Here is a 25191-nt window from a genome sequence, read left to right as displayed (position 1 = left end):
CTCCTGCCTCCAGCCCTACCTGCTGACACAAACTGATCCCCTCCAAGTGCACAGCTTTAAATACTCTCAAGCCTCTCTGCCCCTGGGGTAGATCTTCCTCTCTCTGGGCCTCCCAATGCCCCTGGTAAAGGAGGAGGTGCCCATACCAGACCCTGAGGATCCTCCGCCCGTCTCTGCCCCACCCGTCACCGGGCCACGACGGGGCCGCAGCAGACGCTCCGCTCCTCTCCCCGCCGCTATGGAGGGCAGAGCGCGGAGGGGGCGGTGGCGAGCGAGGGGCGGGCACTACCAGGGCCGCATCCCCGGCGTGTGAGCATGCCGCGCCGGGAGGAGGGCTTCCTCGGCCGGGCCGGGGGAGGTTCAGACTAAGTTAAGTCCGGGGAGGGAGGAAGAGGGAACGCTGCCGGAAGCGGCGGAGCGGTGGCGGCGCTGGGAGCCCGCGGTGCCCCTGGGGCAGTATGTAGCTGGGTGACAGCCACCGGAGCGCGCCGCCTGCGCGTCTGCCTCGCCGCCGGCCCGGCGGGCGCTGAGGGGGCCGGCGCAGAGGGTCAGGAGTCTCTACGGGGAGGCGGAGTGGGGCGGCAGCCACATCTCGGCTCTCCTCTTCCCCAGTTTCCCCTCTGCCCGCACTACCGTCTCTCGGCGCGGTCCTCCTGCAGCCACCCGCCCCTTTGCCGCTGGCCGGGGGGCTGCGGCCGCCGCCGCTGCCATGGGGCTGCCCACGCTGGAGTTCAGCGACTCCTACTTGGACAGCCCGGATTTCAGGGAGCGCCTGAAGTGTCACGAGATCGAGCTGGAGAGGACGAACAAGTTCATCAAGGAGCTGATTAAGGACGGCAGCCTCCTCATCGGAGCCCTGCGGAGTGAGTGGGGTGGCGGGGCCGGGGCGCGGGGGAGCCGGGGGACGGCGGGCAGCAGAAGGGGCTTCTTTTGTTTGAATGGGAGCCGGGAGCGGGCTCCCCTGCCGGCAGCCGCTGTAAAGCGCCACTTAAATTTTCTCCCCCGCTCCTTCCCCGCCGCTTTGCCTCGCCTCTCCTGCGGCGGGGCTGGGTGGGTTTCCCGGGGGAGCGGGGGCGGTGCGGGGCCCTGCCCCGGCCCGCGGGCCCGGCCGCGCCCTCCCCGGCGGGTTCGGCGGGGGCGCCGCTGCGGGCGGGAGGAACGGGCCGGGCTCGGGGTCCCGCCGCCTGGGGATGGGGGAGGAGCCCGGCTTCGGCCTCGGGGTCTGGAAGTCCTGGTGTAAAGTCGCTGTACAGACCGGGAGTGTCGTGCTGCCCGTGGTCTGTTTCTCGGACGTTGGCTACTAATTAGGCATCCCTAGATAATGGAGATGTCGGTAATAAATGGGTGGGCAAAAGGAAGACGGTGAAGTGAATTTGTATGAAGAAAGTTTTATTTCCCCCCTTCAGCCACCTCTGCCTTCCCCCGATCTTCATCTTGTAGATTAACTTTTATGTATTTTGGAAGACTACAAAAGCAGAGATAAGGATGAACAGTTTTATGCTTTTAAAGCTCCGTGGGTTGAGGACTGACAGCTTCTCGGGGTGTGAAAACGTCCCTTGGGCTTTGAAGAGCATAAAGTGAAAGCTACCTCAGCTTGACCTCCTCTGCTGTCTTTGCCACCTACTTCTTGTCATTAAGTCACTTTGGATCTCTCTTACCCTTTGTGCAGAGCTTTACTTAAGGTAGAGCAGAGGTCACTTCCAGCTTCTAGTGCTTCAAGTGAGAAATTCAAGGGAAAGAATCACTTTAATACTTAAAAATATCTGTCACCTTGACACAGTATGCTACTTTTTGTAGGGTGGAGGGTGTCAGTACTACTTTTATGTGGACAGGGAACAGGTGTGTGTAACTGTGAGGTCCATAGCTCATAAGAAACCTACTTGCTGGTAACATGGAGTCTAAAATCTGGAGTCTAAAAGTTTAACCTGGGATAGGAGGTCAAAATGTGAAGATTTGTTTGGCCTACAGTATGATTGAATGTTAATTGTTCATGCATTGACTGTGTATAGTTTATTTACAACATTGCATTGACATAAAGCAGCTACTGTCTTTTTGAGATCTTAAAAGTGCATGTATTTCCAGACACATCTCTGTTTTAGTGAGTAGGTGGATACAAATCTAGCATCTTATGTGACTTTATGAATACAAAAATGTGTCTTTGTACATACATTCTTGTATCTGTGCCCACCAAATGGGAGATAATAGACTACACAGAAAATGTTTGTGTCTAAATGTTGTTTTGTTTTGTTTTTTTTTAGCTTGGTCCATAAACCAGGAAATTTGAGCTTGTTTTACTAAGTAAAAGTTTAATAAAAACAACTGTGGTCCTGTAAGATGGTGTATGCAAATAGTAAAGACAGGTTAGGACCATATTAGGTTACCAAGTACCATAGGGTATTTCCTTTGACCTGGGCTTGCCCTGGAAATTGACTGCTTTTTGTTCCAGATCAAATATGAACAAATGCAACTTTCTTCCTAAGCTTTCTAAGACAGACTGCTGTAGAAGGTATATTGTTCTTGAGAAGCAATGTAAATCTTGATTCTGAAGTCAGAAATCCCACTATGAGTCCTTGTTAGATTTAGACCCTGTATCTACATAGTTAGCAACACTCTCCCTCTTCAGGAAGAAGCAAAATTTCTCTCAAGTGATGACTACTTGAGATGTAGGTTCTCCTGATTTGTAAAACTTTTTAGTTCAAATGTGACTGTGTTTTACACAATGTTTATTGTATACCATGTGCAGCTTTTAAATTTGTTGCTCTGTAGTGCCTAGTAGCCTTGGGAAAGATCTGCCCTGGTGTAGTAAGAAATATTTGTTCATTTCAAAACCTTTAGTTTCATGACCATGCCTTCCACCAAATACTGCCTCATTCCCTGTGTTAGTTCAACTGGGATAATGTCTGGATTTTTCTCAACAAAACCCTGGGTTTATATTGTACAGACTGGTGTAGATGCTGCAAAGTGTACCTGATATGGCAAGTAGCACTATGCTAGGTTTCCTAGAGTGGAGAGGTTTTGACTCATTAAATCATGCTAGCTAGTCCTGCTCAGCTTTGAAATCTGTGGTGTGTAAAATGCTTGTGCAAGGCTTTTTAAATTTTTTTTTTTTTTTTAATTTTCCTTGAAAATCTCATCAGTGTAGGAAGTTGTTGATTTCAGTGATGAACTCTTGTGATCCAGTCTTTGAATATTTAATAACCTGTAAGCCCTGGAGAACAACAAGCACTATTTACCATGTTTTATCTCTTTAAGTCATCTAGGATTTTTCATTTACATATCTTTTGAAGAATGACTTCTGTTGGGGGAAAAAAATCTAGACTGTGATGCAGAGCTTCAGTGGAAATGAATTTTGGAACATGTAATTTCTGGCCATGTGAAGAGACAGTGTGGCTGACTTAAAACAGTTAGAAAATAGTGTAATCTTTTCAAGTTGCCTAAATTATATGATACTACAGTATGTGCATGGTTTTTCAGATGGAATTAAACTTCTGTTTTACAAAAGTTACAACATGTAATTTGTGAAGAATCCACTAAAAATGCAGTGTTTATAAACACCTGACAAAAGATTCTACACAAATTGAAGGTAGAACAAATACACTTAATGTAGTATGCAAATGTTTCACATTTTAATTCTTGGACTGGTCCCAAGATAAGGTCAGAATTTAGTTTAATGTGGTTTTGCTCTGTTCATGCTGAAGAATGCTGCTTTCCAAAGTAGTATGTAGAGCTTTGATGCTGTGCTCTGTGAGGCAGCAGTTGACTGTTGTGGATGCAGTGAGAGCTGATAAAGCCAGGGTTGATATCAAATCCTCAACAGCATTTTCCTACTGTTTTTTTTTACTGTTTCCTTATCTTTCTAAATACATGAGACTCTCTGAGTACCTAGAAGAGCATGGATTATATGGTCCAGTGTAGTCATGTGTTCTCAATACATTTGCATGGTTTTTGTGCCTCTCAGTCTTGTCCTGCAGTTAATATTTGCGTTGAGACATTTTCTAATTAACTGAGGTACTAAATACATTGCTCTCTCTTGAAAGGCTTCATTAGGCATATAATGGATTTTCCTGTTACATTAAAAAGTTCCGTTTCAACAGAGATTTAACACAATTGGATCATCTAGTTTTCTTTACACCTGGGGGGAGGGTTTCTTGTTTGTTAACTTACAAATTTGGAAAAAAAAAATCATTCCATCTTTTTCTCCTAGTACAACTAATCTTCTTGATTATTCATTAAATGATGATTTCATATTCTTTTCAGGCATTTAATTTAATAGACCTTTCAGATGCATATTTAAAGTGCTTATGATTAAATGCTTCATGGAGGAGGTCCAGCTGTAGCTGGACTCCTCAAGCAGAGTTGAATATTTTCCTTCTTATTGATTCCAGCTTGTTTTCAGTTAAAATATCGCCTATTTTCCCTGTACTTTTTACAAGAAGTGTACTTTCTAATTTCTTTATAGTTGCCTTGTGGAAGAGCATCCTAGTCTAGGGCATTGCACTACAGTTTATATAAGAAGTGTCATTTTAGAAATACTTTCATGGTTTAATTTTCATAATAGGTCTCCTGTCCTGTCAAAGTTAATGCATATTGCATTAAACAATCCAAAAAAGGAACATTCATCTTCTACAGATGATCTCATGGCTTATTGCTATGCAGAAGCCCTCAGTTTTTCCTACTGATATTTTTTTGAGACCTCTCTTCATCTTAAGTCCTATTTAAGCAACAAGTTCTTATTCAGAGATGAGAACTACTACTAGTTTTGCTTTAAATAGTTGAAAGTTCAGTGCATTTGCAGCTGTTTTAAGTAAAGCTTTACCTTTTAAAAAGTGTCTTAATATTATGCAAATTAATGCAGAGCTATAGTTTAATATAAATAAGATTTAACAGATAACTTTAGGAATTAGTAATTCCTAAATTTACTACTTAACACATGGAGAAACAGACATAACATGGAAATACCATCTTCTGCATGGGTATGTGAGGGGTATTTTTTACCTGATTTTTCCAGAAATTTCCCACAGAAAGCCTGCCTTGGAGCTGATTTGATATACAGTTTTCTCATAAGCCTAATTATAAAAATACAGCAATGAACCTGGCTATATGTGGAAATTTGGGAGGTTAGCTGTTTGAATAAAAAAAAAGAGAGGGGGGGGGGGAAAAAAAAAAAGGACAAAGTTACCACATAAAAAGCTATGATCTTGTTATCTCTCTTGGGAATTATTTTTCATATAATTCCCCCCCTTTGTATCTTTCCACAAAGATGCATTTTCCCAGGTATCTCAGCCTCACATTTTTCATGAGATTATATCTTTACAATTTCTTTTCCAGATTTTAACTGCAGCAGGACTGAGTTCATTGAATAATAACCACTGAAGTTTGGTAGCTATCATTCTCTTTTACTAATTCAGACTCCAAATAAAAGCCCCATATTCTTTATATTCCTTATGTGGTGCTGTGATAGCAAACATAGATTGCTGAAACTACAGCTTCCTAGTGAAAATTTCAGAAATAACTTGTATTGCCTTTGAAAATTCATGGCTTTTAATTGTTTTAGTTGTGTAATAAAAAAATACGTAACCTGCTTTTAGTGTTAGGGTTGGGTGAGAGGCAGGGGATTACAACAGTTTACATCACTTGGTTTCTAAATACAGAATAGAGCTCTACCAGTTGAAAAAAAAAATAATTAAATTTCCGTCTAAAAGGAAGTTGAAACTCTAGTAACTGGCATTAATATTTTGAGGTACCTTCTCCCTTGCTTTTCTGTTAATCCTGCTAGGCATTCATACTTTTGTATGCTGCTTAACTTCTGCTGATGTCTGAGTTATCTATGGATAATTTTCAAAACCAGTTCCAACAGTGCTCAGCCTTTTATGTGACAGGACCAATGACAAGCTGGTTCTGTTCCAGAGGAGGAGCTTAATTGCTTGCTCTACTGTTTAAAGTAGCTGCAGTCTGTATCATATGATCTTAAGCCAAATATGGATGGAGAACATAAATATTAATAGGTAGTAGACATATTTTCTATCCATCAAGTGTTTCATTTTCAACCAATAGATTTTCAGACTTTTAAACTGATTTATGAAAAGGTCATATGTAATTTTCTTCTTAATTGGAAAGATGTCTTGTTGTCTACCACATGCTGCATTTGCTATGAATAAGATAAATGAATTCTTTTAATAAGAGACCAGCTGCTTCATGAATATTGTCTTTAATACAATGGAAAATATGATGCTGTGGTCACTGAACTTGTATAGATCTCTTGGGTTTACATAGGCAGACGTGCTACAGCAACTTGCAGTTTCCTGTAATAATAAAAACTTCATATTCATCCTCTCTGAGGACAATATGGTCCTTCTTTCTACTGAATGACATGTAAACCAGTGCTATTTATTGCCTTTTTTTTCCCCCCATGGTTTCAAAACTAGTTATACAAAAGTTGGAATATAGGAAAACTCAGTATTTAAAAGTATCATGGATTTCTTTTGTTATATCCCATCTCTTGGTAGTGGTGGGTTATGTAGTCCCTATTCATCAAACTTCATTTTGAAAACAATTTTTGTCTTTACTATTTCTTCTAAAAGGCTATTCTAGAACCTTGTTATTTCGAGAGTTGAGTAACCAATTAAAAATAAATTCTATCTGGAAACTCAAACTTGTTTATGTTCATACTCCTTTCCTCAACATTTCTGCACTGTTGTTTACTTGGATTTGCTTGGGAGATAATCATATCCTTTTGCTAGACTGAACAAGCTGTTCTCATCCTCTCTCCTAGGAGCTTCTCTGATTTCTTGGTCATTTCAGTAGGTCTTTTTTTCTTGGTCATTTCAGTAGGTCTTTTCTAAACTTTTAAAATGTTCAGAAGATGAGAAGTAAAAGTAGGGGACACAGAAGTAATATAATAATGTTCACAGGTCTGATCTTTGCTGATCCCATTCTGTGAGAACATCAATCATTAAATCAAATCAATATTTATGGTCTTGTTTTGACTATGTGGTGCTACAGATTCCTCAAGTGTATAATAAAAGGTGAAAAAGTCACAATCTTATAAGCAGTAGCAGTGAGGTAAATAACCAACTTGACCTTCTTCCATATTAATATGAGACTGAAATACTGTTGGGCAGTAATCTAACCTCCCATTGGCACTCTGTAAAGTGCAATTAACTGTCATTAGAAAGATAATATATTTCACAGCATGTTATGAGGTCTGGGCTGTGTTACAATATAGTTTTCTGGATGAGTTGGAAGTTACCAACTTAAATCACTTCCCTATCCTGAATTATGCAAATGTGTGTTTCACAGGACACCAAAAGCTTAAGCAACATGTTGTGCTGATACTTTGCTTAGCATAATTCAGGCATGGGAAAATAGTATGGAAATTCAGTGTGTCTTCAGAAGTCTTATCTTATTTTAGCTTAATATTCAAAGCAGGATACAAAGTGCTGCAACGCCTGCATCATATATTTGGTTTTACTATTGACATTACTTCATATTTTGCAACTTGATTAAAAAAAAAAAAAGTTTGCCTGCAAGATGTGCATTGTATTGACTGTTTGCAAAGGTACTCTTCTGTTCAGTGAAACATGGTACCTAAATGAAAGTAGGTATCACCAATTGGACTGTTTTTTTCTGTAAAGAGCCTTGGAATCAAATTTCAAACATGAAAAATAATAAAAAAAAAAACTATAAGAAGAATCAATGTGATTTGATCCTGTAGAATTACAAGAACAAATAAGCCTTTTCTTTTAGTTATTCTTCGCCTTTTGTGCTATAGCAAAATCTTTCTTCTTTTGTTTTCCTGTAGGTGAGGACACTGCACACCACAAAATGATTTTGTCTCTCTTTTTTTTTTTTCTTCCTCTCCCCCTCCTTTTTTTTTTTTCCCCTCCTCCCCACCCTTTAGCATCTCTCCCTCTTTTTCATACATAAGAGTCCAGTCCAGTGTTCTGTGTATGTAATACCTCTCTGTTCTGTGGTAGCAGCCAGGATCTCCCAAAGTCAGGGTGGAAATGTTAAGTCAGACTGGTCTCAACATCAGTCTCTGAGTAATATCAATGACTTTTCTCTTTTTGGGTATTTGCAGCAAAACTGTTTTCTAGTTTCTTCTCATCAATATAGCTTCTATGTAAGTACTCATCTGCTCCACCTTAAATATTAAGCTGCCATTGTAGCTTGGTATCATGTGCTTTACTGGTGACAAGTTGATTAATCTATTGTGGTTTTGTGGTTTTGTTTTTTTTTTTTTTAAAGAACAAATCAAGTCTTCATCCTTGTGTGCAGTTTGCTTTTGATAAATCTGCATTTCCTTTTACCCTATTTTCTATCAACTTGTAAGCTTTTAATTGTTCTTTCCTTGAATGTTCTAAATAATTGCTTGATTTTAAGGTCAACCTAATGGAATATTCATGTTGATTCATTTTCCTTGTTTCTTAAATATGAGCATATATTTATTATAAGACTAGACCCCTTGATTCTTGGTGTTGAAATCTTGGGTACTAAGTGTTGTCTTTTCATGTGCTTCAGTGTTTTACTTTTACACTGTACCAGTCCCAACCTCTGAGTTCATGGAGCTCTTTCTTATTTGTGTGACAGTGTGACAATTCTGAATTTTTAATGCACTAGTTCATACAGATTTTTCCTTCTGTTTTCACACTGGTAGCATTGCTGAAAACTGAGGTTTACTATTAATTTTAATTTGTATCATGCTTTAATCATTAGGCTGCATGTTTCTGTTTTTTACTGCACATTAACCTTCTTCACTCTGTGTTCTCTTCTGGCTTTTATAGGTTAAAAGCTGTTTGGCCTTACTTTCTAAATTCGATTTTGTTTTATCTTTGACTTCACAGTAGTATAGTTTTCTAAGTAATAATGTGTTTGTGAAAATCTCCTGAATGAGGCTGAAAGTACCTGGTATCTGGTGAGAGGGTGTAGGCTTTGCCTGCCTGAGTGGCACAGCACCAGACTGGAATCTGGAGTATGGACTGGAGACTGGAATATGCAAATTCAAGGTAGCACATGTTGTACCTTCTCAGTTTCTCAGTTTAAAGTCACATCTAAATTCAGGTTTGTGAAAGGTTGAATTCTCGTTACAGTCTCCTTTCTTTATTTTCTTCTTTTGTTTAATTTTAAACAAGCATATGGTTATTTTGTTAGACAGATTCTTGTTAAGTTACCTATTAATGAAACTTACCACCCTCCAGGCCAGTCCCTTACTAAAGAAACCCATGTAGGAAGGAAGGCTATCAGTGTATCAGGTGAATTGGGGTGTGAATTTACTTCTTTCCCGTGCTACTTCAGAACTGTGGTTTTAGGTGATGTCTACTGAATGTCACACGAGTTGTGCAGTAAGTTTGAGTTCTAGTACCTCCTATTTTAGCCCCTCTGTTTCTACCCTCGTGTAAAGAGCGGTTGAGCTGTGTGATAGTTGTCCCAGAGGGTGTACAAAGATTACTGGAAAGCATCAGTCTGAAGCTGCATTTTGCTGTATTACTTGAAGCCAGCTCTGCTGTTAAACAAACAAACAGAAAAACCTCTACAGTCTTCCCCTTCCTGTTTTCCCACTCTCACACCTTGCTTCCACCCTTTTTAGTCCCATAAGCAGTATTAGCATTGCTATTTGCTCAGCTGTGTGCTGTACTGGATCAGGGAGCTAAACCAACTGCTCTTTGCTGAATAGTTTTGGATGTGTCTTCATTTCCTGGTTTGGTTCATTATGCAGCTGTGGAAGTGCTCATCCTGGCAGAGCACCTTGTGACCTGGGAATGGAAGTGACTGTGGAAGTTGGTGGGTAGGGAGAAGACTAAGGACAGGACAATAAATTATTGTTTGTTGGCAGCAGCAGCTTAATTGTACGTTACACTACAGCCAAAGTTAACATACAGATTTCCAGTGACAGCTACGTCATATTTCTCTTGTCTTCTGTAATAATCTTATTTTTTAGGAACTAAAGAGGTGTGACTTCTGGCCATCCATCCACTCTCACTGCCCCTCCTCAGTGGGACAGGGATTGAAAATACCATGAAAAGCTTTGAAGTTGAGTTGAAGACAGGGAAATCACTCCAGTTACTGTTGCAGTCTTACAGGCAAAACCGACTAGATGTGAGGAAATTAACTCAACTGATTACCCATTAACACACCAGGATAATAAGGAGTAAAAACAAAACTAAAGATATCTTCTCTCCATCCTCCTTTTATCCAAGGCTCAACTTTCATTCCTGACTCTCCTCCCTCCTCCTTCTCAGTGGAGCAGTGAGATGGAGAATGGGGGTAGACAGTGGGATTTTTTTACCCTTTCTTAAATATGTTATCATAGAGGCACCACCAGTTTTTGTAATGGGCTCAGCATTTGGCAGCAATGAGTCTGACTTCAAGCTGTAGCTGTCTGTGTCCCACATGGGGTCAGCTCCTGATGTCTTCTCAAGTAAGGCGCCTCTGCAGCCCTCCTCTCCTGCTGCCAAACCTTTTCCATGTAAAGCAGCTCTTCTCCAAGTATTTCTAGTTCTTCTGTCTTTGGTAGAGACACTTTTTGGTTCCTCTCCCATCAAGCAGCTGCCATGCAGGCATTTGATGAGTCTGAGAGTTGTGTTTTTGTTCTTGAAGGGGGGAAGTGAATTCAGAAAATGGAAAGAACAGAGAAATGAATTATTTAAAAGCTGCCAAGGTTTGTAACTCTTTTATTATAAATCTTTTATGGTAGGCACTCAGCTGACCTTTTTACTTTTTTATTAAGGACAATTTTTTTATGGTGACCTTGTCCTGCTTTCTGCCAAAGCCTGATTACTTCTACAAAATTACTAAATATAAAAATAGTCATAATTCTTATTCCCTGTGTCTCACTGCTATGCAAAAAGCATGAATTCTTGGTGAAACGAGCAATATATAGGCTTGGGTTTCATAGTAAGGACATTTTCTTTTTGAGTCAGTTAAGGCCTTTGCTAATTGTGTAAGTACACAAGAAGGGCTAAGAGGCTGAATTTTCACTTTTTTTCCTGCTTATATTATTTTGATTCATTTCAAGAGGTGGCCAAATGTCAGTGTAAATGTACAGATTAATTCTCAAAAGCTGTGGTTGTAGAAGTACAGGTCATATTTAAATGAAAACCAGACAGATTTACAATGCTGTGGAAGTCAGTGTTGGTGTTCGAAAGCCTTCCTAGATTAACAGTGCAGTGAAGGCCTCAGGAACATTGTGGCTGTGCCAATCAGAAAGTGTACATTTTACTTTTATGCCTCTGCTTTGCATCTACTCACTCTTGTGTGACCTACCTTATTTGCCTTTAACCTTTCTCATACAAACAATGAGTAGGAGAGGAAGGAGAGCCCACAAACTCCACTTTCTGGGGATGTACTGTTTGTATAAACTGTTATTTTAAGCCATTAATATTGTAGAGAGGTGACACATTCCCTCTGAGGCTAAAAGTGACTTACAAGTTGCAGGAAGCATGAAGGTAGAACTGGCTGCTTTGAAGATTACTTGAAACCTGAGGTTATCTAGTAAAAACATTGTTCCCCTCTTGAACCTTTTCATGTCTAGCACTACCATTGCCATTAAAATAAGCTGTATACTGATACTTGAAAAAAAAAAAAAAAGCTTCTTTGTCCCTCTTGAGAAATACTAGTTAGCCTATGTAGAGAGAAGGTAGAGATCTGTGGAGTTTGCCTTCTGGGAAGCTTTGAAATAATTAAGACTTGGGATTTACTGTAGGAGAGTAAAAAATCCCTTATTCTTGGAAAAGGCAGAAATTGTGAGAGCATTTGAGAGACTGCCATAGCTATAGACAATGTGTATGTGTAAAAATACAAGCTTTGATTCCTGGTGTATTTTCAAATATTCTGCCTTCTAATGGAGGTGTACTGACTTGCTTCTATAAAGAGTATAAATTTATATGAAGAGTTTGTTTTAGCATAGACAAAGAAAAAAAGATCTAATGGTTCCTTAGTAAAAATTATAGTTAGCTTGTAATAAAGACTTCAGTTTGCTCTATTTACCCAGAGATGCTTTTGTGAATCTTGTCTTATTCACATAAGAGTTATTAATTGTTGTCAGTCAGCACCTTCAGGAATTGGGGACTGGCATTTCACAGTATTTTATGAGAGGTTCTCCATCTGACATGGGCTTTGAGGACTAAGATAGTGGAGAGCAGGCACAGGTCCAATAGTTAAAAACAGACCTGAGGAAAAGAATTGCCACCTTTTGTTAGTAACAGATTGGGCTAAACAGGAGTTGGTTTAAGCCACAACAAAGTACGTGGGGTAAAATAAACTTAGGAAATACTCAGTTTTGAATAACTATGTGTGCATATACTTTTGCTGGAATGTCTGTAACATGACTAGTATTAATTTTTCATTTCCTTCTCCCTCCCCCCAGTTTCAGCATCTTACTGTCCAAGCCTGGTAGTAAAACTAAGAGAAAGGAGAGCAGTTTTGTGAGCATCACAAATGCCTGAAGAAATGTTTTTTTGGTCATGAATCTCTGTCTAGGAATTACTAACAGCTGTATTATACAGAGTAGGTATTAGGATATGTTACTTTAATTTCATAAGTTCATTGATGTAATTTAGCACAACTGAAACAGCAAAGAGGTGCTTCTTGATATAGTTTATCCTTGACAACTGCCAATGCTTTGCTCTGTTTTTTAGAGGGATTTCTTTTGCTGCAGCTTTTTGTTTTTAGAAAGTGCAGTGAGGCTTCTTTGTTGGAAAATTTGTTTTTCTTTTTTGAGAGTTGAACATAAAATTATTAGAATCACAACAAATGTCACGCTCTTTTGTCCTCACATAATCTGGTTAGGGACATTTTCAACAAGTCAAGAAATAGCACATGTGGCATGCCTATGGGCCTGTTAACACCAAGTATGAAAAGCAGGTGGTGGAGGAGGAAGATTGAGTATATTTAACAAACTGATCATCAACTTGTGGCCTGGCAGATGCCAGAAATGTATGATCTCTGCAAGTAAAAGTTGAAGGATTTTATGGATATTGACTGTTTTTGTTGTGTTTATGGTGCTGAGTTCAGTCCTGCTCCTTGTTTTCAGGAGAATGCTGAAAAATGCTGAAGGGTCAAGAAAGACACTTAGAGCATATGAAGAGCACATGATAATGCTCAAGATGCTTGGATACCACAAAACTGTAAAGCATATGTTTTTTGCATATGTTAATCCAAAGACAAACCTAAAGATTTATTTGTATCACAGAAAAGAATCTTTATGGAAAAGTTTCTTTAACAGACCAAAGCACATGAAGATCCAAGTGTTGGCAGAAGCTGTACATTAGAAGCAAAGTAGCATTAGAAACGTGCAAATATAAAGTTAGTAAGGTATTTTATTAAGACTGTGACGGACTCTTCATTGCTGGAAACTCTTAAATTGTTTGCATTATTTCTTTTTATTTGAAATGCAGTCTCATTCAGTTATATGTGTTAAACTTAAAGTATTAAGTCCTGAACCACCTGCTCCCTTGTAGGTGAACCTGTTGATAGCATTGGTTCCTTCTTGCCTCAGCAAAAGAGGGAAAATCTTCACACAGAAAAGTAACCAGTTGAAAAGAAGAAAAACCCTGTTATGAAACACGGGCAAATATGCATTGAAACAAAACCAAACCCTTCAAGGTGGTAATACTGCCTTTATTTCCATATATACAGACAATAAATAAATCCGTTCAATTCAGATTGCCACAGGTATGTAAAGATAGCAAAAGTAATGTTTTTGAATGATCCTTAATGTTGGGCAATTGGGACTGTGAGTTTAGCTTTGTTAACTTGGTCAGTTGTAGATTGTCTGAAGCACTCCAAATTAAAATTCTTAGCATCTTAAAATTTTCAGAGTAATTTATACATACAGTTTTGTCATCTGTTAACATGAGTGGATTAATTTGAAAATAGAGATGCAAATTAAAACCCCAGAAATATGTTTCCAAGTAACTTCTTGTAGGCAGAGCTATAAGACAATAGCCTTAATTAATTTTTCTCACGAATACAGTCAGTATGGTTGGCTTTTTCCAGCTTAGAGCTGCTGTGTCTTCATGCTGTTTGGGAGCTTAAGGTCAAATGAGAAATCCAAAATATTTCATTTTATGAAGGGGGTGTAAGCACAGCAGTACATTTCCTGTTTACATAACTAAATCTTTTTTGTATGCTGAGAGATTTCCTGATACACTGATGCAGGATTTTTGAATTTGCACTTTAAACTGTAACTTTTGTTGCTTAGCTTGCTGAAGATGCCATTATGTGCCCCTTAGCCAGTATAACAGAACTCCTTTTCCTGTGGAGGTGGTGGGAACTGATGTTCATCTAAGTCTTACCACCTTTCGTTTAACCATAGATTTCAAGATTGAGGATGAAAACAATAATGCCATGTTTAAGTAATTTGTTGGCATTTCTTAGTTCATGTTTCATTGGGAAATGTAAAAAGACAAGTTTTCTGACAAGTAAAGTTTCTCTGGTTTTTTTCTCTTGTACTCCTGTCTCTTTCCAAGAGGTAATTCAATCTCTATAAATGTAGCCCACAAAATCTACAGGATGCCCTCACTTCCATACAAACTGAAGAACTTAACAATTTTTATGTTCTTGTACAGTATTGATAACTGTACTTAATACTGTATTTTCTGCTTAGTGTCTTCTCTGTGAAGTTGAAATACAGGTTAAAAATGTGATTATTCTTACTTTGTTTGTATTGCTGGAGCCCAGCAATGATGTCATTCTTTGTTTTGTTGATTCAGGTCTTTTGCTGTTGTGTCCTAATGTAACATATCTCAAATCTCACTGGGAGTGGTAATCATCTTAAATTCACAAAACTAGCATGACAAGTAATTTCTTTTTTCCACCAGCCTTGACAGTTTCCAAATCAATTGACAGCAAAATATGTGTGATACTTGTACAATTCCTTTTGTCATTGGCACTCAGAGCCTCTTTGATTTGTCTTCTGTGAGAAGCTACATTTTTGAAAACACCCAGAGATTCTAAGACTATTTTACAATGAAAAGTAATTTTCATGCCTAATTTTGTCACTTGTCTGGAGCAGCTATTATGAAGTTCTGAATACTGTGTAGTGGATTAAGCATCAATCTTGCAATGCTTTCTTGAACTTTTAATGCAGAGGAATTTCATTATATTTTGACAAACACTTATCCAGTCCTTTTGTAAATTAAAATTGCACTTAATAATATATATATTTTTGCACAAATGGAATGAAATACAAAACATCAGTGTTAACTCTTCATAGCAAACAGTGGTGGATTGGGAGGTTATATTTTAGTGGCTTGTTGGGATTTCTGTTTTCATTTTAAGCATAATGAGTAATTCAAATATCTATTTGATATGGGGCATGTGGGAGGGGCTGAGTGCAGTGGATAGGTACAAGGACTATGAGGTTCTGCACTACTGAGAGTTGGAGTTTCTTAGTATTAAATCCCACATCTGGATTCTTAGCAGACAAGAGCAGTTGAATGCCCAGTTCTCATTTTCTTCTTGTCCCAGTTGTCCCACAGTAAAACACAGCCTGTGATATTGAGAAATCTATCTTCTTTAAGTTCTCCCCATATGTGTCTGTATAAATACTAATTTTGTATGCCCTGATTTCTATGTTACATATGCAGGTGTTAAGTAATTGAAGTGGCAGTTAGGTATTATGGAGAATTTCACTTCCATTGCAGGCTCTATATCTGGCTTTAGTTTGAAACATTATCTATAAATGCTTTAAATACCATTTTAAAAAAGTTGTTTGATTTTTTTTTTAATTTGGATGCTTCTGAAGAAAGCTTTTTTTTTTTAGCAAAAGAGGGGGATCTTAAAGTGGATGATTAGTGCTTTTAAAATTAAATAGCTTGAAAGGAGTCCATCTTTTTTTTCTTAAGCTAAAGAGATTATTCGAGTAATACTACTTACTAGTGCAGTAGAACTTAACTGCATAACTCAAGATAGCAATAAACTGCTGTATGTCGTACTTCCAAAAGAAATACTGCCATAATGTTGTGGTAAATTTCTTTAAAAGTTGTTGAGTCTTTGAATATGAAGTCTGGTATTACATTTGTGCCTCTCAGAAATATAGGAAGAGAGATTTATGGTGTTTTTACTGTTTGAGAGAGAGATCCAGAGCTACTGTGGAATTTTGTCTCTCCAAAAAAATCTAGGTTTTGGTTCTAAGAGGATGTCAGCTATGTCTTTTGGGTTTTTTTCTTTTTTTTTTTTTTAAATGAACAAACAAAAAACCTGAAAGTGATAAGATATAACAGCTTTTCTAGTTCTACAAAGCCTGATTTTTTTTCCATAGAACAAATAAGTGTAGTCAGTAATTAAATCCCACGATTTTGTGAAGTCTGGGATTTTGTGAAGCTATTTTACTTTGGAGATGTGTCAGCACCTGTGAGGTTTGAGCAGAGCAGTGCACTGTGCTTTCAGACCTCCAGAATCAAACTGACCGGTGAGTGAACCATCCAAAATTACCCTGGCTTCTAAAACTCAAGCTTCTATATGAGGAGATGCTCTAAATTGAGGTAGTCACCTGCTAAAGTTCCCCCAAATTTCTACAAATAACCCCTTTTCAGAAACAGCTTTATTTAACCTGGGTTTGAATCCAAGTGTCACAGTCTGTGACAAAGAGCAGGAAATTTCACAATTTAATGTGCACTTCAGGGGCAAAAGTTCTTCCTTTGTTCTCTGCCTGCTACTTGCTTAGTTTCTCAGATAATGGCAATTTTTGTTGCATGAGAAAAAATAATGGTGATCTCTGTGCATTGTTGGCCCTGTTCATGTGGGTCTGTTTGGGATTTTCTTTCTTCTTCCTTGCAGGTTTTGTTCCCCAGGAACTATGAAAAGTTCTAGTCCAGTTATTGTCAGCTTTTAAATAACCCAATCTGTCTCTCTATTGTAATTTGTAAACCTTCTTTGTGCCTTCTTCATGGTAACTGCATAAGGAACTGACATAGATTGCAAGAGACTTCATGTAATTTTTAAGGGGTTAATAATGCATCAAATAATGATGCGTTCTTCTTTGTGCTTTTTTTTTCTCCAGGAAGCATTAATTTTTTTTTGACTGTTGGAGCTGACATTGTAAAAGAACTGTCTACAGCAATTCCAAGATCTTTCCTGAGTATTAAAGCTGATGTAAATCCCATCACTATCTGGATGCAATTGAAATTATCTTTTCTTTCCATGTGCATTAGTATGTGTTTCCTAAATTTAATTTTCCTGCTTCCTCTTACCTCCCTGATATTTAAGATAGTGACATCCTTCTGCTGCTTTTCAAGAAAGGAGAGCATGAAAGCTGATTATGAACATCTGTATCTGCAGCAAAATATGTTACTTAGCTTTAATATCCATTTTCCAATCTAATCTCCAGATTTTTGATGGCTCTGAGAAATAGTAAGGCTCCTTAGGGATCCAGAAAGGAATTATTAGGAAGGAAAGAGAAATGTCAGTAGTGATAACAAAGAAAAATCTACTCAAGTTTGACTCCATTGCAAGTTGCAGCCGAGTCCAGTGTTTACTGCTTGTGCACTGGCAGTTGTGAAACCAGTTTGGGATCTCTACCTTGTGAGATTCCAGATGATTGACTGTTTTACTGGCTTAAAGCCCACATTCTCTTGAGTTTCTTTCAAGATGAATACTCTGGCTCAGCTGGGATATGCACTTTGCTGAGTTTGTTACTTAGCAGAACTGAAGCTTTAGGAGAAGAATTTTCTCCTACCCTCCCTACACCTCTGCTATTGTCCAACCTTGATCCTTAAAGGAAAAAATTTGTTTGGATTATAAAATAGTACAAGGATTATGTAGGTTGCTAATCCCATTTCCAGGAGTATGGAGGAACAAGAGCTAAAAGGTCTTATTCTCACTGGAATGTTGGGGATTTTGTTGTTTTTGTTTTTTTTTTCCAGAAATATTTATCTCTTCACTGAAAAGACTGTTGTGCAAGTACCTCTAGGTAGTTTTTTTTCAGTCCAAGTGAGTTATGTCCATGTCAGTCATTTGACTGGTTCTGATATTGTGTTTGCTTTTTTTGTTTGGTTGGTTTGTTTGTTGGTTTTTTGCTTGATTTGTTTGGGTGTTTTTTGTTGATTAGTAGAAACAAGACTAACTCAATTTTAGAAAATGCATTAGGGAAGTTATATGTAATAATATTGGAGCTGTTGTCAGCCATCTTTTCATGAATGTGTGAGAGCTCTAGACAGCCACCTTTCTCTTGTTATGTATTGTTGATCAAAAGTTTATATTGAAACAACCCTAAAAACTGGTTCCCAGGCCCTTTGCTTTTGGATTCTTTCTCTTTTTCTTCTTTTACACTCTCCCTACAGAAACAATCCATAAACAAAACATTTTTTTTTCTTTTTTTTTTTTTTTTTTTTTGCCTGTAGCTTAATAGAACTTGAGAGTGCCTTGATTGCTGTCTGGAAATATTTGAAAGGATAACGCGAAGGGAGAAGTGATTTTGGGGTATTTTTCTGTGTTTTCTGAGGGATCTTCCTATTTACAATTCACAGTTGTGGTGAATTTTTTATATATCTGAATGCTGCAGAAGTATTCCACCAGGCCCTGTTGCAGTCATGCAGATGATAGAGATAAGGAAGTACTCAAGTAACTATATTATTTTAGACTATTGCTGTAAATATACTCTTGTTTATTATTTCTTTCAATAATAAATTACACATACAGTCGCAGTTACGAAAGCTTCAACCTGAACATCTTAAGAAGCAAAAAACTCTCTCAAGACATTCTTCTTTGATTATTTCCGTGGAGAGAAACAAAACAAAACAAAACAAAAAGAATCTGATATTTACACCCAGTAGCATGTTGTGTTTTTCATTCAGATGCATAAAATAATGAATTTTAAATTTTTTAAATTCACTTTGTTAGGTGCATTGTGGGAAGCTATATACCAACTAGGAAAGTTAGCAGCTGCCTAGCCTCTGAACCATTGGAAAATTCAGTTCAAGATTTCTTAAGCTGAAAACTACTAAATTTTGCTGCTAAGGCAGAGCTTCTGAGGAATATTATTGGGTTTTGTCTTTCTTTGAGGGAAGAGAATTTTCATTTTTCTCATTAAAAATAGGAGGAAGAAAATAAAAGCAACTTGAGTGTCATTACTGAGAAATTGGCACTGTCAGTCACAGCTTCTGTTTGAATTAGTTACTGCTCTTTTTCTTATTTTTCTTAACTGGTCTCCAAAACCAATAGGAAAACAATGCTCAGGATATTTATGTCAATCTTCATATTAGTTTTCTCCTGCATATTGTTTATGGTTCCCACACTAATTTTGAGCACCATCTTTTCCCAGTTTACAATTAATATTCCACAGTCATCTTTTTTTTTTATTTTCTCATCCAGTCACTATGAAAATAGCAGAACCCACAAAATTAATTTCTATATTTAGCTTCAGGGACTGGTATTAAAGTTAAACTTATGAGCTCTTTGGCTGCTAATAATAAACATAACCAGCTTACACTGATTATATTAGTGTTCTGAGTTCTTGTCTGTGCAGAGTGGATCCTAGGAGTATTTTTTTTTTGTGTTGAAGGGTGCTGGTAAAAGGCTACAGTGAGCCTGTCTTTGAATAATTGGGTTGGTAAGAGATGTTATGAGATGCTGGATATTTAGGGAGCCAGAGCATCACAGTTCTTAATAGGTGCTCTGTTACAGCAGCCAGCAGGAGTCGTGTCCCTGACCATGGCAGGGGGGTTGGAACTAGATGATCTTTAAGAATTCCAACCCAAACCATTCTATGATTCTATGATTATGGTCTGTCTTGACAGTGGGTAGATTGAAGGTCCTTAATTCAGAGACAACAAAAGAGAATGACTCCTTTGGAGAAACTATGTATTGCCCTGCAGTTTAGACCCAAAGATACCTATAAAAACTTCTGTTTATTGTATGCTATAGTTTTAAATAAAAGAATTTAAAGTAATAAAAATAAAGAACCTACTTAGTGCTATGTTCTTTTCCTCTTCCAGCCAATATTTGCATTTGCTCTGTTTGCTTATGCCAAAGAAGCTAACGTGGATGTTTTGGGAAGAAAGTGTTTTGCTTAGCAACTCTTGCAGTCTCTTGAATAATTAAACTGTCATAGGCTGTTCATTGATTCATATTTACTCACAGTCAATACACTTTGAGCTCTGAAAGGACCATCCATTGCAATTAAGCATTTTACTTACTTATGAAAAAAAAAAAAAAGAAAAAATACTGCACTTGGAAAGCTCCATTTAAAATTTAGACTGCCATGTTTGTGCTCTGTCACTTTGGTTCATGTTGTTTCTTGTTAACAATGAATGTTGCCTAGAGTAACTGAAACTTTTTTCCTACAGATAATTCCAGTTCTGTTTTAAAAAGAATTGATGATTTCAGAATTGCATCTACTTACTAAACTTGTTTGGTTTTAATCTTGCTAAAATTTCCCATGTTTTATGAAAAGGGTAATTTCATGGAAGGGTTCTCCCTTGTGTTAAATGGAGAAGCCAATATGTTAAGTACTGATGGGCTTTTGAAATGGAATCTACAACTGCTTTAATCCATTTTTCATTGAGAACTGGGAGAAGAGGGTGTGATGGAATGGAAATCCATCCAGCCAACAAACTTTGAACCATGTGAAGCTTGTGGTCAAAGTGCAACTTCTTATAGCATGCTGGAGAGAAAATGATGATTTATGATATCAGGGATATTCTGCAGTCAGTCTTTGGGTACAAATTCAGTGCCAGGTTTAAACACCAAATTTTGCTGGTTCAGGCTCAGAATATTTCTGGTTTTTTCTTCATCCTCCCAATGAATTATTGACAAATTAGTGACTTTCCCACTGTGCATGGAAACAAGGTGGATGGAAATCTTCCAAAACCATTGCTATCAGCTCTTCCAGTATTAATTAGTATCTTCTCAGAAGGAAATTTTCACATTTCTCTTTGATAAAACCTATCAAGGCTTCCTCTATAATTTATATGCAAGAAAAGAAGCTCTCTATTTTCTGTCTCTTCAATATTCCCTCAAATATTGATTCTTGAGATTGAGCTGTGATGAGTTTATATTGAAATCTTGGTGGGAATTAATCTTAGTAAGTGGTAACTAACATCATTTTGTGAAAGGGAAATTTTATAGCACCTGAAAGCTAATGGAAACGTTTAATATGCAAACCCTAGATTCGTCAAATGTAGACTGATCCAATTAAGAAACATTTGAGTTTAATTGTGCAAACCTTAATTGTTCTGTCCTGTTTTTGTTCAGTTGTCTTTTGTTCTTTTAAACATGCTTGAACTGCAGTTTAGCAAGTGACTGTTCAGCTTGTTTATGTGTGGTGTGTTCTTCATTTTCCAGGAGTCTGACTTGAGACAGATAGGGAGAACCAACTGCTGCATCTTAAGTAACTACAGACCTGCAGCAAATAGATCAAGACACAGTTGTGTTGCCATTTTATGTTTCATTTTGTTTTCTGTTGTTCTTTTAATGAAATTAGGGTTTTCTCTCCTTTCAACATTTTTTTTCCTTTAAAATTATGCCCCTTTGGAAGAAAAAAGTTGGAGCTCTTGTGGTGACAGGGAAGTGTGAGGAGCTGCATTCTTTCCAGCTTTGGTTAGCATCTCCTGGTCTGAAGAAATGGCATCTGGAATAAAGGGCATGTAGCAGGTTCACACAAGGTCTGCCTCTGCCTAATCACCACTTTAGAGTGTGACTTTTCGCACTCTTGCTCTCCACATCTCCATCTGTCAATAGGGTAATGGTGGGTAATGGTATAGAATGGTATAGAAATACCCTTCTTCTACTGTCTTTCTGAACTTGGCTTGGCACTGGTATAATTCTGTGTTTATTACAGAACATGGATGTTATGCTGTAAGCATAGTAGAAGGAGAACTGTACTGAACTCTGTCCAAATAGTGACCACCCTCACCCTAAGAATTAAGTTAGAAAAGTTTTGAAAGAAGAGTGCAAGCACAAGAATGTGAAAGGAGTAAAGCTGTGTAATCACTCTTGAGCCGTTTGGGCTTGGTAGCCCAAATCAAATTTTGTCAGCTATTTATTTATTTATTAATGCAGTTATTTTTACTGTTGAATGTTGTACTTCACATACCTCATAGCACAAAAAAGTGCTTGCTGGCAGTCACAGCCTTGACTAATACCATAGTGCTCCACTTCCTCTGACTCTAGAGAAGTTAAAGGTGATACAACCATCACCTGCCCATCATAATTCATCCTCTGGAGAACATCTCCCATGGTTGAAATAGCAAAAGAGAACAGCTTCATGATCCTTAATTTTGCACAATTAAACTCTGCTCCTCCTCTTTTGTTATTATCTCCTGAAATAGGTGACCTTAGAGAGGTGGCTAAAAAATGCTTATGGATAATATTGTATTGTCTCATCCATGGGAGTGAATCTACTAGCAGATGGTGGTGATCAGCTAGCGGTGTATTGAGTCATTCAAGCTATTGCAAAACTTCCTCCAAAGAGCCTAAGAATGAACCTGAGGCTTATCTGGTCTCTAGATGAGACAGTGCTATGGGTGAAGTTTTTCTCTCATGCACAGCACTGGCTGCCTAGGTAGAGAATAAGAGTAAGCAGAATGTAGTGATTCTTCTGTTGCCTTTGGTGGTTTGGGGCTTGAAGATTTCCTGAGCAAGGGGTTATGTCTTTAATAGCTCTCAGTGGATTTTACTTCTGTGAACTTGTCCAGTTCTTTCTTGAACCCACATAAATTTTTAACATCCACAGCATCCGGTGGCAGGGAAGTACATAGATTAACTACACATTTTATGAAAACCCATCTTCTTTCTTTGTTTCGAGTTTGCTTCTTGCTATGTTAGATGGCTGTTTGTTTTCACTTTGGAAGAGACAACCACCCTTTCTGCATTGCTTGTGCTTTTTGTAGACCTTTCTTAGCTCCTGAATTCTCTTTTTCAGATTGAGTAAATTTCTTTAAATAAGGTATTTGTACCTTTATTTACCTTTGCCTCATTTTCCTGTACCCTTCCCTGCTACTCTGGGATGGTGTCAAGGAGTAAGGTAAAATCTGTACATAATTTTTAAATGCAGATCTTTCATGGATTTATGGAAATACTAATGATATTTCTGTTTTTTTCCCTTCCCCCGATTTCAAGAAATAGAGTAATAAAACAACCTAGTTATTATTTATCTCTCTGAATGGTAAAGTCTCATTTGTGAGTGATAATCATTAGTTCAGAACTCATTACACATGCTGTAATATAAACACTACTAGTACTAATGGATGGCAAGATTATTAATTAAAGGATATCTCCCTGCCAGGAAGATAACAAGAGGATGTTGTCATATATTCCTAAATCTTTTCATGATAGGAAAACAGAACAAAATTCAAGAGGATCAAAAGTTGGAAAAAAACAGTGAAATATGTGGAAGCCTGGCTTCCACAAGTCCTTCTTGTAAGTTAATTGAATTAAGAAAAACTGGCACATTTCAGCAGAAGAGAATATCATTAAAATTCCTTATTTTTTCCTGAGAAGTTAATTACGTGAAAGAGTCAAAAGAAGGGAATGTGAGGGCTATTTCTCTCTTTTCTTCAAAATACAGGGAGCTTGTTCTTTGAAATATTTCTGTGAATAGAAAATTTGTATAATCATTGCTTTTTATAGGGTTTACTTCTTGCCCTCTCTTGACTGATACCTGAGCTGTACAAACAGGATCTCTCCTGGTAAAACACATTTGTAGCACTTCATTTCATTATTCAGTGAAGCACATTTCTTTTGGCTGCTCACCCCCACATTACCTCCTGTTATTAACATGTAGGCATTTTGGATTTTTGAGCTTAGAATAATGCAACTGACTGAATTTAAACCCTCAAAAATGTATCTTCAAGGCTTTTAGGTGCTTTCATGCCTCTCATCTCTGAAATTTGTGAATTCCTTTCATGCTTTGAAGGTAGAAGAGGTTTTAACTGGCATATTAAGCTAATTTGCTATGTAAAACTGATGTGTTTGGTAGTCATTCTCCTTAACTAGTGAGAGGTAACTATGCATTGAAGTGGCTCTATGGTAGCTTAGCTGATTGCAATAAACTCCTTTAGGCCAAATTTGGTAAAGACATTTAGTGCTCTTTAACTTCACATGACAAAACCCTGCTTGATTTGAGATCTCATTTCTGTTCTCTACATCTGGAAGTGCATATTTGACTTTCTAAACAAATATTATTTACATCTCTTTGTGTGTGTGTCTGTGTTATGAAAAAAAAACATCCCACACAACCCTCGTATGTGCAATATTGAAGTACATGTGACTTTGATATTAGTTGTCTGATCAAAGGAATGTAATCAAGTGATGTATTCCTGAGCTTTAAGAGCCTGAAAGAATTTCATATAGAAAGTGTTTCATTTCCTTTAAAGTGAAATAGTAGTATTTTTTTAATGAGCTAAATATACACATTTTAATTTTTTTCCCTCTCCTCCTCCTTCTGTTCTTACAAAACATTTTACTTTGTTGCCCAAGTGCAGAAAACTCTGCCAGGAAGAAGGGTGAGCAAAGCTTCTGTTTCCCATGACCCTCAACTCTAATGTTGTTCCAAGAGCTCACTACTTACAAATGCCTTGATAACTGCTTTCATTCCTTTCATCCCTCCCCCGCCATCCAGCAGAGGCCAATGTGACCAATTCTCCTTCAAGCAGCTCTCTTTGCAGAATAGGGTAATTTAGTTAATGTAAAAATCATAGCACATTAAAAGATTTCAAGATGTATTGCAAAAAATGTTGCAGCTAAAGATCTGCATAACTGCTGTAGTGTTTAATTCTTGGTTTTCCTAGAAGCAGTTTCTTTATAGCTCCCTGTTCCCACCAGACCCAATTAACCCTCTATTTATCCCCTGGATAGGTGTTTGGGTAGGGGTCATAGTGGGGAAATTGCATCTCATTCTACATGTGCAGGTGTGCAGCACAGAACTGGTAGAATTAGTCTTCTCAAATAGTCAGAACTTTGGCTCCTTACAAATGTGTTACAGCACAGGATTTTAATCACACTGTGAAATTATATTTTTATATATTGCTTTGCATTTCACGGTGTGTAAGTAGACACATTGATTAAAAAAAAACAAACCAAACCAAACTCTGGATGCGTTGTAAAATTACTACTAAACAGAGAAAACTGTATTTTAAAATGCTACTAAAAGACTGTCTGATAAACCAGTACCTTACATTGCACTAGAAATCTGGGAATTCCCATGTTTTTTCTGGCAAATCCTTGGTTGCCAGACAGGAAGTCATTCTCTGC

The 25191-nt window shown here is 37.9% G+C and overlaps 1 protein-coding gene across 1 annotated transcript in view; it reads left to right on the top strand.

Moving 5' to 3' along the window:
- The first annotated feature begins 468 nt into the window (after nt 1–468).
- ARHGAP42 (Rho GTPase activating protein 42) overlaps nt 469–25191 on the top strand; it is a 146280-nt gene continuing 121557 nt past the window's right edge. Inside the window, exon 1 of the mRNA XM_030451701.1 lies at nt 469–863. Coding sequence (XP_030307561.1) covers nt 710–863 — 154 coding nt within the window. The 5' untranslated portion in view covers nt 469–709. The remainder of the gene's footprint in view (nt 864–25191) is intronic.

The sequence above is a fragment of the Calypte anna genome, chromosome 1 (genome assembly GCF_003957555.1).
Source record: "Calypte anna isolate BGI_N300 chromosome 1, bCalAnn1_v1.p, whole genome shotgun sequence".
Lineage (NCBI taxonomy): Eukaryota > Metazoa > Chordata > Aves > Apodiformes > Trochilidae > Calypte > Calypte anna.
The sequence above is the reverse complement of the archived record's forward strand: the minus strand, read 5'-3'. Positions and strand labels throughout refer to the sequence as shown.